Source organism: Daktulosphaira vitifoliae, unplaced genomic scaffold (genome assembly GCF_025091365.1).
Source record: "Daktulosphaira vitifoliae isolate Bord-2020 unplaced genomic scaffold, ASM2509136v1 Scaffold_5, whole genome shotgun sequence".
Lineage (NCBI taxonomy): Eukaryota > Metazoa > Arthropoda > Insecta > Hemiptera > Phylloxeridae > Daktulosphaira > Daktulosphaira vitifoliae.
In genome coordinates, this window is record NW_026099576.1 from 3538393 (window position 1) to 3553010 (window position 14618).

The 14618-nt window shown below is 26.4% G+C and overlaps 1 protein-coding gene across 1 annotated transcript; it reads left to right on the forward strand.

Annotated features, from left to right (window-relative positions):
- Positions 1-6722: 6722 nt before the first annotated feature.
- Positions 6723-10461, forward strand: LOC126907168 (E3 SUMO-protein ligase ZBED1-like). Its single transcript, XM_050688273.1, has 4 exons — positions 6723-6828; positions 8098-8167; positions 8318-8553; positions 8586-10461. Exons 1-4 carry the CDS (start codon positions 6723-6725, stop codon positions 10031-10033), a joined length of 1860 nt encoding a protein of 619 aa, XP_050544230.1. The 3' UTR covers positions 10034-10461.
- The last annotated feature ends 4157 nt before the right edge of the window (positions 10462-14618 follow it).

The window sequence follows — 14618 nt, forward strand, 5'->3', positions numbered from 1 at the left end:
AAAAATGTAAGTTATACCAATGTTAGTGATGACAACTTGTTATGAATCTGAATAATGGTTACAAACTGTTATAATGACAGTGTTATTGTTACTTTCAAAATAACAGCTACTGTTATTTTCTCAACAAAATATTATCTTTGTATAAAACTTCTAATAACAGCGATATAACTGTTTTATATGTTAAAATACTGTTGATAAATTAGAATAAATATTATTTTTATTTAAGCTGTATATATTATATAGCAAAAATAAAATTGATCAAATGTAAGGATTTATGTACTTAAATAGATTTCTTACTTTGAATAGGGCACATATTTATTTGCTTTTTTTTTTTTGAGATACTAATTTAACAGTTTTTTTGCAAAATCAAAAAATTTCATCTAGAAATAATCAAAGAACTAAAATTTATAAATTTGATTCACACCCAAAAATACAGTAAATAATTACATACCAGATGTTATGTGTCATAGTAAATTAAAGATATTCATTTCAAAAGTTCAAAATTAAAAATTAAGAGAATAAATTTTTATATTTTTTATTAAGAACAATGAAGCATTTCACATTTGTTAACTCTTAAAGAATCTTTATTCAACTTTCATCGAGAATAATATTGTAGAAAAGTATATATTCCAAAAGGCGGTAAGATAATAAAACACCTATCACATATATACTATTTTATTTGTTGACAAGACCATTATTAATAATTAGTTAGTGATAAAAAAGACTAGAGTGTGTAATACATTAGACCAGTGATAAGGCTTAAAAGTATTTTAGTTTTACATAAATATACTATGGAAAATTATTTTACGCTATATTATGAAATAAGAACCTTAGATTCAAAAAAGTGATAGAAGCAAAAAAAATCAGACCTATATAGACCCAAGACGATATTTAAATATTTTATATTTAAAAATAACTTGTTCTTCAATAATTTAGAAAAAAATATAGTAGGTAATCTACACAAATACAGTTTTGCATTATTTAAAAAAATGTATTTGGTACCAAATTATATTAACATATTTTGTTTTCATAATTTGTTGTCACTTTATTTTGAACATATAAACATTATAGAGATTAAATATATGAATTAAACAAATTAAAAACAGAAAACTTATTATATAAAATTTAGTAAAAGTTTCTTTTATTGATTTTCATTTCTTATAATATAAAAATATAAAATAAATATTATCTAAATTGAACCACCTAAATTAAACCAATAATAAAATGAAAAATTCATTTACCCAACTGATAATAATAAAATAATCCAATGATAAATTAGTGTTAGACATCACAAAATTGTGGTGAAATTAAAATTAAATATCTTCCTGTTATCATAAACGCTCTCCACCCATACAAGATCAATTTCAAACTTGAAAATATGTTTAAAAACCCCATATTTCCTCTAATAGTTGTAATCTTGAAACCGCCGTATTCTATTTTGTTAAAATAAATAGAAGTAATTTATAGGAGAAGACAAAATCATGCTGCGACCCATGAATAATTCAGACGTTGATGTAATATTTATGCTCTGTTAATAAGTATACAGAGTGATTTTTTTATCATAACCCACTCAATGGCATACAGAATAAAAATAATTTAAACTTTTTTTTTATGGTTACCTTCAGTTACATATTATTCTGAATTATTAACTATATAATCCTTTTTAAGTTCATCCATTATGCCTTGTAAGGGTGTCAAATTTGTTTTTTTTTCAAATGGGAACACATATTTTGAATTTAATAAAATGTTTAAGGTTTTATTTTTATAGTAAATGGCAATTGAATTTTTAACATACTATTACTCATTTATTAAATATACAACTTAATATATAAGGGATTACAAGTACAAGTACCTAATTACCTCTATTCAATATACCGCATATTATAATTATCGTATTATTATTAATTATGTTTAATAAATAATCTTTTTTTATTTTATTTTATATAAAATAAATAGATTAAATAATTAATTACCTTTTTCTTTCTCTGGTACTTTTATTACTTCCACAGTGGACAAAGCAAGTAAATTTACGTCATTCGGCGTATTTAAGGTCAAAGAATTAGAATAACTTTCAGCTCTAAAATAATTTATGTTTTAAAATATTACATATTTGTTTCAAAAATCAAAACGTTTATTATATTATTTTTTAAAAATTAATTATATTTTAAAAGTTGTTTACTTTTTATGACTTTTTCATCTTCTTCAGATGAATTTCTTTTTAAATTTGATCGAGCAGTAGTATTAGAAGATATCTCAAAGAGTTGATTTTTTATTTCGGATTTTTTGCATTGCAAGTTTTTCTTATGAAAACTCTTAACGGATTATAAAAATATATTTAATTATATGATAAATATATTTAAAAAATCTGTTTAAAGTCCAAAAATGGTTTAGGGTATACCTTAAAATCTTTTTATTGAAAAAAGCATAATAAAATATACCTTTTCTAATAAATCAGCTGGAATTAATGGCGGATTGTCTTTTGAAATTGCTAAATATTTTTTTTCTGTTGAATTTAAAATTTTATTTTTATATTTTCCAGATTTTTCATTCTTAATAAGTATTCCGAATTCTCCTCGCTGTATCAATTTCTAGACTACCAAAGAGATATTTAAATAAACAAATAAACTATATTTAATATTATATTATTATTTTCGATAAATATTGAATTTCTCATAAAAATCTTATTGAAAAAATAGCAGTCCTGAATAATATTAAACATTATGTTATCGCAATTATATTAAGGGGGTTGATTATTTATTTTATATTTTTGAATCAGATAAATCCCAATTACACAGCTAAATCGAATACATTACAATTTTACAAAATTATAATTTATAGATTTGATAATATATATATATATTAATATAATAATATATTATTAATATAATAATATATTAATATAATTATAGTTACCAATTTTTCTGAAATCATTTTATCATTTTTATTCGTTTTTCGATAAGTGCTTTTTTTAGGAATAATAAAATTTGTTATAGGATAAATATTTTCGTTAATAATTGCTGCAAATTGAATAAAATTTTAATAGTTATTAATTAAATAATCAATTTCGAAAAAGTTTTTTAATATTATAATAGTTAAATTAAAGTAAAGCGACTGAATTATTGATATATATGAATAAGAGACCTTATTATTAATTTTTCTTATATTTTATAATAAAAACTTTTTTTCTGTTCGAAATAATTAGTTTAATTATTTAATCTATTAATCTTAATAGTGTTTACAGATAATTCTTCCACCTTTAGTTGACTTTTTTGATATTTGTCCTTTATTTGAATTATTTTAAACACAATTGGACGATTCCATATTTCTTCAACTCTGCGTATGACCTTATGTAAGTTTGTTTCATTTGTTTGACCAAAAATATTTTTTTCACTTGCCATTTTAATAACTAATTAAATAAATCCTAATACTTACACAAGACGATAGTTTATTTTTCACGAGATAAAACGAAGTGAACTCAAATGTCGATAAAATCAACATTTACATCTAATTGTCAAGGAAACTTAATTGTAAAAATTCATTAAAAAAATGTATCAGCCAATTATAAATAAATTTAGTATAAACAATAATTATTTATTTTTATTTTATTATTGGTCAAAGAATACAATGCGTTAAGAGTTTATTACAGGGAATTATCAAAATATGTATATATTTTTTAAAGATTTTTTGAAGAAAAAACTTTTGTATTTGTTTATTTATTACATTAGTTTAAAAATGATACAGATTTTTTTATGAAAGTTCAAGTGGAATAAATTTGATATCGGTTAACAGAATATTTATACATATAAAATTTAATCTGTATGAAATAAAATATCAACCTTTGGATTTATTCTCTTGTAACTATTAAAAATTTTACCCATGTGACATTGTTATTACCATTTAGTTATTAATAAAAAAACATCATGCCATGCAGTTATAATCAACATAAAAATGTATTAAGTTGAATATTTAATAATTTAACAATTTAATTAATAATTGATTTAATGACATAATAACTCTGAAAAAAGAAAATAACAAGAGATTTGAATTAAGTTTAACGACTTTAAAAAATCGAAAATAACTTTAGGGTTTAACTACCTTATAAGATTAATTATTATTTGCATTTTTCATTTAATTATTACTATTATTTTTTTTTTTGAAAATAACGGCTATCTTTGTAACTTCAATATCTATTATATGAAGTTATCAATTTAAATTTAGTCTATCAGGATAGACTATTTTCGTAGTATACCTATCTGTTAGACACTGTTATTAATTTAGCTTTCATCTTTTACGTGTGGAAATTGATGTCATACCTAATGTGAAAAACGAGATGATGGTACATCTACAGTCATATTTTTTTTAGTTTTAGGCAAGTGTCTACAATACATTTTTTTCTGGGTTATTAAGAATAGTGATAATTATCATGATTTAAAAAATATTTAATATGATATTTTGTTATGTTAGTTTTAATAAACTTTTATTTGTATCATCTAAACGGTTTTATTTATTTTAGAACGGTATTAAATTAGTTATATAAACAGAGATTACTTATTAGCATTTTAATTTAACCGAACTTTATGTAAAACATTTTGAATTATATCTTATATAAAAACTGTTTCAGAAATTGAATTTAAAACCTAATTTTTTTAAATTTTTTTCAAACTGCTTTAAATTATCTTAAAACGTTTTAGCGGTTTAATATAAACGTTGTATATAATGATAATGGGTTATATGAATTAGAATTATTATAAACTGTACAGGATTATACATATAGTTTTTATTCAAACTATATAAAATCCATATAAATTTTACATAATTTGTGTTTTTTTTACAATCATTACAACAGCGTAAAAAGATATATAAGTAAGACAGAGTATTTAGAGTACGAGTTTGACAAAGGAGAACACGAGGTAGGTGAAATGAGGAGGTCATGAACAATAGGCAAGGATGTGATTGGATAGGTGGAGAGTTTTAAATATTTAGGGTCAGTTGTGCAAAAGAGTGGTGGTATTGACGAGGATGTAAGATACACATTTAAGTGCGGGTGGTTGAAATGGAAAGAGTGTCTGGTGTCTTATGCGATAAAAGAACTCCAATGAGTCTGAAAGGTAAATCCTACAAGACTGTAGTGAGGCCAGCTATGATGTATGGTTCAGAGTGTTGGACGGTTGATAAGAAAGTAGAGCAGAGAATGAGTGTAGTAGAGATGATAATGCTTAGATGGATGAGTGAAATGACTAGATAAGATAGAATAAGAAACGAGCATAAAATTACTTATAATAATTGGCTAAGTGGATGATAGAAATGACTCTTCGTTATTCCACAAATTTAATTGTTGTAATGTAAAAATTTACATGACAACTAATTTGTTTATAAATCAATTAAAAATATATTTCTTACAGTCTACCTTTTATTAATCGTTCAAATATCTATCATTTGTATAAAAAATAAAAAATCATATTTGATCCTTTTTAACTCGCAATAGATAGATTTTTTGGTCTTTTAAGAATAATCAGCATTTCTAGTGGTCTATACATTTCGATCATATTTTTATAGAAAACGCAAAGGAAGTGTTAAGCCTTAATAGAACGCTATACCACAGAATATATGAAAATAGTTTTCATATAGTCTGTAGTCATACGGACAAACAAAACAACGATATGTCTAATAGAATGCGTTTTCATATGTTTTACAACCGAACTCTTCAATCCCTTCTATTAATCATTCCAAATAGCATGTGCGCATCTTTACGGCTGTCTAATATTACTTTGGAGCGCCATATCATTCTACTACTGACTATTAAGCCGGGTTACCACGACAGATATACTTTTCAAGTACACCAATAATTGTATAATTGCCAAATCGTCTAATTATCAATAAGTAGAGCGTTCTCATGACTGGTTACTTGACAAGTATGCCAGTACACGTACACTTGTACAAGTAATAAACAAAAGCCAAGTGGACTATTCCTACAACTGGATCAAATGCCAAGTACTTTATAAGTATACAAATATGCACCAGTGAACTACAAGTGTAAATTTGTCAAGCCATTAATTCCTTTGACTTGTGTCACATTTACTGACAATCCGTGGGAAACTGACATGTGACCAATAATTGTACAAGTATAGTGCTCCGACGACTTGTCAAATATACACAAGTGACAAATATTTGACAAGTACACCAGTCGTGGAAACCCGGCTTTATGCTGTGCGTTACATATTATTTTCATTAATAAAGAAGATAAAATATAAGATATAATAATACAAAACAAAATAATTATGTAATTATAATAAAACATTATAAGATTATATTATGATATGTTTCAAATTATAGCGCTTATTAAATGTTAAAGTAGATTTTTTATAATATATAGAATATATTATAATAATACCTAGTGATATGTATGTAGTAGTGCTGAGCACCACATCCGGATCAATCCGTATCCGGATTACCGATCCGGATCGATCCGGATTGAAACAAAAGTGACAATCCGTTCAATCCGGATTAAAGTATCCAATCCGGTTTAATGTAAACAAATCTTCATGGGTTATTCTATTATAGCGAGAATTGTTATTGTTCAGGAGTGCTATTAATAAATATCGTGTTGTGCTCTACGTGATATCACATATCACGTAGATATCAATTGTACTTTTATCAATATTTAATAGCAGGCAAAAGGCATTACGTTAGTAGTACTGTCTTAGTACGTATCGTATTAAAAAATGTCTCAAATTTGGGCGAGTTTTACGAAAGGCGTTGATGAAGAGAACAAACATTTAGTTTTTTGCAATGCTTGTGGAAAAAGTTTCAAAACTTCAGGGAGTACAGGTAAATTACAATAACATAATAATATGTAATAGGTGTAATAAAAATGAAAAGATTTTATTCTAGAAATCTAAAACAATAACTTATTTATATAAAAACAATAACAGTATTAAAGAGGCGCGTGACGTCACGGATTCCATTACCGAGGCGGCGGCCATACAATTCTTATGGAGCGCTATATTTAATTTGTTATAACTATGGAAACATCAATATATCTTATTTTACTTATGAGGCATTTTGAAAGTNATTATTTATGAGGCATTTTGAAAGTAAAACATATTATGTTTTATTCAATATAATTTTCCCCGATTTTCGATTTTTTTTAATTGTTAAAATAACTGATACTATAAGTTGATGTGAAAGGCATTGCGGTGTGTCCTAGAGGAAGAAGTTGTTCCTTTTTTATGAGTAATTTTTTGTTAAAAAAATAACAAACTCATCTGGTAAAAGAGTGGTCCACAGCATCCGTAACTGAGATGCTGGACCAAAACCAATATTACCATAGTGTTACTCCATTCAAGTCCTATAACTTTTTCCTTTATGACTTTTTGATTAAAAACGTATTTTTGTCATAATTATAATGCGTCTATTATAAAGAAATGGTATTCTAAAAGTAGCAATAGAACTCTTGAAATTTTTTTTTCGTAAATTTTTTTTTGTGCAATTTAAAGTACTATCAATATAGATAAGATCTGAGAGGTTTCAGATTTTTCCAAATCATATTTCATTATTTTTTTTGTGATTTTTTGCAAGATACATAAAATCCCATGTTAATTAAATGGGAAAAAGTAAATGGCTAAATCACGGGTTTAAAATGTATCAATCGATTTGAAATTGTTACACGATATTTTTTTTATTTTTTCGAATCAATTGCGGGGGTGCACTCATTGGAATTCTGCCAAAGAGTTTTTTAACGACCCCTCTAATGTTCCCATTTTAATAAAGTTTTTAATTAATGCTTAAAACTTAATAAGTGCTACCTTTTTAAAGAGCTCAGCTTTCGTATAATAAATACCAATCATAAAAATAAAAAAAAATTAAAATTTTTAAAAAGGATTTTGGCCAGGTTTTTGATAAATTGGAACACTGTGCGCCCGTAAGTCAACAACGAGTGGTCTAAAAAAAATGTCATCACCAAAATTATTGTTCTTTTCTTTAATTAAAAAAAAAACTTGTTTTTTGGTTGGGTAGTCCTTTAAGTGGTTGACAATATTATTATTTTAAATACCTATTTGTAATTTTGAATAATTTGTATTTGTACTTATATACCAGGCACATTATGGAATCACATGAGAATTAAACACAATATGGATGGACTTTCTCGTGATAAACCAAAAAAAAGGTAACTATTTTATTTGGGTATATTTATATTACCAATATGAGCCATAAATTATTTTGATGTATTCAACATATTACATAATTCACAATTTCTATGTAAAAAATAAAAAAAAATTATGATACATTTAAATTTAAAACTGAATTATGCTTTTAGATCATTAGAAGAGGATGACAATGATAGTGTTCAGCAAAATAATAGCATGAATACTGAACCATCAACATCTACATCAGTATCAGAATCTGGAAACTTAGGGGTATTAATGCAGCCAAAGATTACTGAAATGTTCTTTTCGCCGTCTGTATCAGCCAAAAGACAAGAGCAAATTACAGACAGCCTTGTAAAATTTATAGCCAAAGATATGCTGCCACTATCAACAGTGGATGGTGTTGGTTTTATTGAATTTATGANTCACTATCAACAGTCGATGGTGTTGGTTTTATTGAATTTATGAAGAAGATATCACCAAATTATGAAATACCAAGTCGGTTTACAATCAAAAGGAAGATTCAAGGACTATACGAGACAGAAAGACATAAAGTAGCCAATGAAATAAAAAACATAGACTCAATAGCACTAACTACTGACTGTTGGACCAGTAAAGCTATAGAGTCTTATATAACAGTTACGGCACATGGCATTAATAAAAATTGGAAAATGGTCAATTATATTATTACAACTGAATTAATGGATGAGCGACATACCAGTATAAATTTAAAACAAAAATTATTGGATATTATGAAGGAATGGGAAATTGATACAAAAACTATGTGTATTGTGCATGACAATGCGGTAAATATTAAGAATGCCGTTACTACAATGGCTCCAAACATTAAAAGTAGGACATGTTTCGCTCATTCATTGCAGTTATGTGTTAACAAAGGTTTGGAAGAAAATGAAATAAAACAAATTCTAATTACTGCATCTACAATCGTTTCACATTTCAAACACTCAACAGTAGCAATCAAAGCACTTCAAGTAGCACAGAAAAAATTTAAAATGCCAGAAAAAAAATTAATTCAGTCTGTTAAAACTAGATGGAACTCAATTTATGCAATGGTTGAACGACTTATCGAATCTCGACAATGTATAAGCATAGTTTTAAATGACCGTAATACCACAACTAGAACAACAGCAATATCACTGGAACTCAGCGAAAGTAAATGGGAGCTATTGGAGCAGCTAGTTAAAGTGCTCAAGCCTTTCGATCTTGTTACTAAAGTCTTATCATCTGCAACAACTCCAACAATATCAACTGTACATCCAATTTTAAAAAGTATTGTCCAACACTATTTGACTCCCAACGAATCTGACCAACATAAAATTAAAATATTTAAAGAAACATTGTCCCAAGAGTTCGAAGTAAGATTTTTTAGTCAAATGCACAATGATTCTAAATTTCTTCTAAATATTGCTTCACTTTTAGACCCACGTTATAAAAATTTTTTTGATGACGATAGTGATACTTTAATTACCTTAAAAGATTTTATTATGCATCATTTAAATTATGAAGATTCTTCAATTGATGATACTACCAATCAGCCAAACCCTGTAGTATCTGCTTTGGATATTTTATTTCCCCAAAATCATAATGGTGAAGATATAATTGAACAAAATGAGCTCGACAAATACTTAAAAGAAAACTGTATTAACAAGAATGCCTGTCCATTAACATGGTGGGCTGAAAATGACAAGAAATATCCAGTGATATCAAAACTTGCTAAAAAATATTTATGTATCCCGTCAACATCTACGCCCTCAGAGAGAGCTTTTTCTACAGCGGGGAATATTATAACTTCTAAAAGAAATTGTCTGGCTGGTGAAACAGCCAAATGGTTAATATTTCTTTCACATAATGCTAAATTACAATAATTATAAATTAGCATTATGTGAAAGAAATATTAACAATTTTGGTTAAAAATTTTCAAAACTAAAAAAACAATATACTACTTATTTTATTTTATTTTAATATTCTATTTTATTATTTTTGACTTCATTAATAATTTTTTTTAACTTTGACACAAGTATAATATACTATACATATTATGTACGCACATAAAAATTCTTTTTTTATATTAATAAAAATAATAAATGCCAACTTGATTCTTTCTAAATTCTAGCTCTTACTGCACAGGTAGATGTCAAATATTGTGAACAACTCGAAAACCCGGGTGTATTTGCTATTAAGGCTCTTATAACAGTCAATTTTCAATTGATCTGAGATCGTAATTCGCATTATTCAGGTTGATAATAATGAAAAAATAGCTGATTATCTCATAAACAAAGAAGCCGGATTGAATCCGAAATCCGAGTCAACGGATTGAATACGAAATCCGAATTAACGGATTGAATCCGTGAATCCGGATAAAACGGATTGATCCGAAATCCGGATTAAATAATTGTAATTCGTAATCCGGATTGGTCAATATAATGCTCAGCACTATATCATAGTATAATCGCTATTATTATTATTTTCTACTGCGACCTTTAAAATAATAATATGTGGGTTGTATTTTATTTTATTATATTTAATTTGAACATTTTTTATACCCATGACTAGTGGTATTATATTTAAAGTCGCATCCCCACCATCAACACCCACGAGCCACTACACAAGCATTTAATATTACCCCAATTGTGTACAATTGATCCTATCGCCAAGTAGTTATTTTTGTAATTCAGAGATAAACATTTTTAATTTATATTTTTTGCATACACAAGGTTTTTTATGCCTAGTTTAATTTAAAGTTTGTCATAAATAATAATTCTTTGGAAATTATATTTTAACGAAATGATAGAAAAATGAAGCGGTATTAGATTTTTTTGATAAAATGTGAAATGGCGTTTATTTTACGGTTCCTATATCCGTTTGTGTTTGATAATCGGTATAAACAAATGTGTGCATATCTACATTTGTTTATGTAAATTATTTCTTGGTAATATCAATCCAAATTTTATACTGACCAAGTATGAATTTATTTAGTGAACTCTTATTTCTTGCTTCAATGTGCATTATAATGTTACACTGAAAGTTAAAATTTTTAACCATAGTGTTGTAATCAGTATACTTTGATATTTAAACTTCACTACGTTTTGTGTATTTTGTGAAACACAGTCACTAATATTTTAGTAGGTTTTACATGGAGTGTTTACTTCCGGAGATTGAAGATCCTCATTTTCCTAAAAGGTTTCTCAAGTCTGATATAATAGAGCCAAAAAAAATATCAAATTGGCCCCCCCATAAAAAAAAAATAAAAAATAATTTAAAATTTGTCTGATTTTTTTTTTTTTTTGCCTCCATGCTAACTATTTGCAAGGTAAAACCGGTCTTACTAAAATCTAAAAGATTTCTGTGAAGGTGATTGTTGTAAAAAGCTGCATAAAAGATATAAAAAAACTTCTTTTTTTTATTATCGGACGAAAAGAATCGATTTACAATCAGCTAAAATTTAAATGATTAATTCCACAACTATTTCAATTATATCCAGTGTTTTAACTTAACTAAGTACCAACTACATAGTATGATAGCAACCCACAATGACGAGTTACATGCAGTTAGTTCTAAAAATAAAATATCAATATTTGGACGATGTTGTCGGTCATCTAAACACTGCTCATGTGTGCACATTTACCCGCATATACTCCTGAGGGAAACAACTTTAATGTTCGCACGCTATAATATAACCATTGTACTATTTAAAAATGTTTAATAAAAATCTAGAATTAAGAATATACAATTAATTTTTGTAGGAGGTGCGATCGTCAAACTACGCCACTGAGTAAAAGCATTTTTTCTCTGAGAATATATAGCAAATTTTATTTTAGATTGAAAAGAAAAATTGAGTGTCGAAATTCTCATATAAAATTTATGTTTATATTTTCTATTGTGCGAGTAGACTTGGTAAGCAAAGTGCTTCAATGTATTTATAGTCAATCTGAAATTCGTAAAACGCTGTTGAATGACGCCAAAACGTATTATTCGTGTTACACATTTTATGTAAAATTCACAATTTTATCGTATGAAATTTAATGTGTGTAAAGATTATTAATTACGCACTTCACAATTTAGAATTTCTTATCACACATTGTGAGTCTTAAAAATCAAAAAATGGTCTTGAGTAATACCCTATACTACGTATAATAATATTCAGGACTGATAAACTTTAAATTTACACTCAGATTTTTCATGACCATTATTTTTTTGGCTTATAATTAATTTTTCAGAGAAAAAATATATGATTTTTGTCGACTATTAAAATATCATCTACTAAAAAGACGGTTGTCCGTCCTGTCCCCTCGAATACAACGTATGCTGTCAACTCATTTTCGTGACAAATATGTTTTCTAATATTACAAAAAAAAAAAACTCCATGAAAATTTCTGACAGATTTTCGATCAATAGATATTTTTATGATTATTTACGTGTAAAAATCATAGAGTAACTGTATGGTAAAATTAAACACGGTAAAATTAAAATTTGAGTCCCATCACCCGTCAATAACAAAAATGTTTTTATAAATTCAGATAAACGACTCCTAAACAGTACCACAGTGCATCAATAATGAATTGTAAAATAACTGGTTTTGATCGTAAACGAGGGAGTAGTTGAAGGGTGAGGGTAATCGGTTACCGCCGCTTAACAGGAAATTCGTCATGTTAAAAATGGCACTAGGAACCAACACTTGTCGACAGACTAAAATACTTTTTTTTTTTACAAAACTGTCAATTTTAATAATTTTTGTCACCAAAACTTTGATTTTTCAACAAATTTTAAAAAAGAAAATTACCTAAGATCTAGCATTTTTATAATTTTGATAACACAACTCCGAACTTATTTAATGAACATTTAAAATATAAAAAAATAGGAATGTGTTACTAGTGAATTTAAAATACTAGTGTGGTAAACTGGGTGTTCTAAGTCCAATTTTACCACGCGGCTAAGTGTTGTTAGAAAGAGTCAAAAGACCAACTAATTATAATGTAACATTCACTGTTTGAACACTGACCTCCCAGAAGATGGTCAAGTCCCCTTTTATATTTACAATGTTCATTTAATGAACATTAAAATATTAATACCATAATATTTTCTAGTGTTATAGTTATAGTATTTGCCTGTATAATCTTACATTCAGTAGTTATAAGTTACATATACAGTGGAACCTCGATTAACCGTGCTTCGATTATCCGTGTTCGCGATTAACCGTGCACACTCTTCCGAAAATTTAAAAATAGTTATGGATTGTACATATTATGGCGATAACAATATCAAGATAAACAATATTGTAGATTATTACAAATTGTATTTATCGTATCACCTTCAGTCAGTGATGGTATATTGAAGGGAATTTCCCGGAATGCAGGGAAATTTTCCTAAACATAAAATGTATTCAAATTCAATTCGGCTTTTAAAAACAATTTTACAAAATTTCATAAATCCTAAATATTTAGTAACAGATATATTTGATCAAGCATTATTTACTGATCCTAATAAATTTTTACCTGAATCAGAAGTATTTGTGGGATCCGAATGTGAAGAATTTATCAAAGCTTTTCCTAGAAATATTTTTATTGATTTCAAAAATACTTGTTTGAAATTTTATATCAAAGCTGCTGAAGAAATCGCAGAAAGGTTACCAATACATAATCTTTTTTTTAAAGAATTTAAATTTTTAAACCCTGAAACATGTTTTGACCCTCAAAAATGTAATACTACTACCAATCAGTTAGATAAATCAAAAGAAATATTTGGAAGTTATTTTGATGCATATAAAGTAATTGAAGAATTACGTGAAATACCTTATTTTTTCACAAATGAACAAATAGCTAATTTAAAAAAAATGAATATTTCTGAGATGTGGCATGAAATTGGAACAGTAAAAGATTTTACAGATGACAATTTTAAATTTAATAACATTTGTAAATTAGCCAAAATTATTTTAACATTACCTCATAGTAATGCTGCAGCGGAGCGAATTTTTTCAATCCTCACAGATTTGAAAACTAAAAAAAGAAATAGGCTTGCCGACAACACTTTAAATGCTGTGACAATTATACGTTCATCATTTCAAGATAAATATTTGACTACTGATAGTTTTGTTGTAACTGATAAACATTTACAACTACATAATTATAATATGTATAAAACATAATCTATAACGTAACTAAAAGACTGAATAAATTTAGTGATTTCTTTAAAAAAAATTTTGACTGATTATAACTTGATTTAGTAACTTAATTGTGATTTATGAACAATGTTCAATTTTAAGATTTTTTTTATGTATATTTTTATATAAGTGATTTTTAATGATTTCTTTAAAAAAAGTTATAGACTTTTACTAACTTGTTTTAGTATTTTAATTGTTATTTATGAACAATGTTCATTATTAAGATGTTTTTTTTATTTATATTTTTATATAAGTGGTTTTTATTGATTTCTTTAAAAAAAGTTATTGACTTT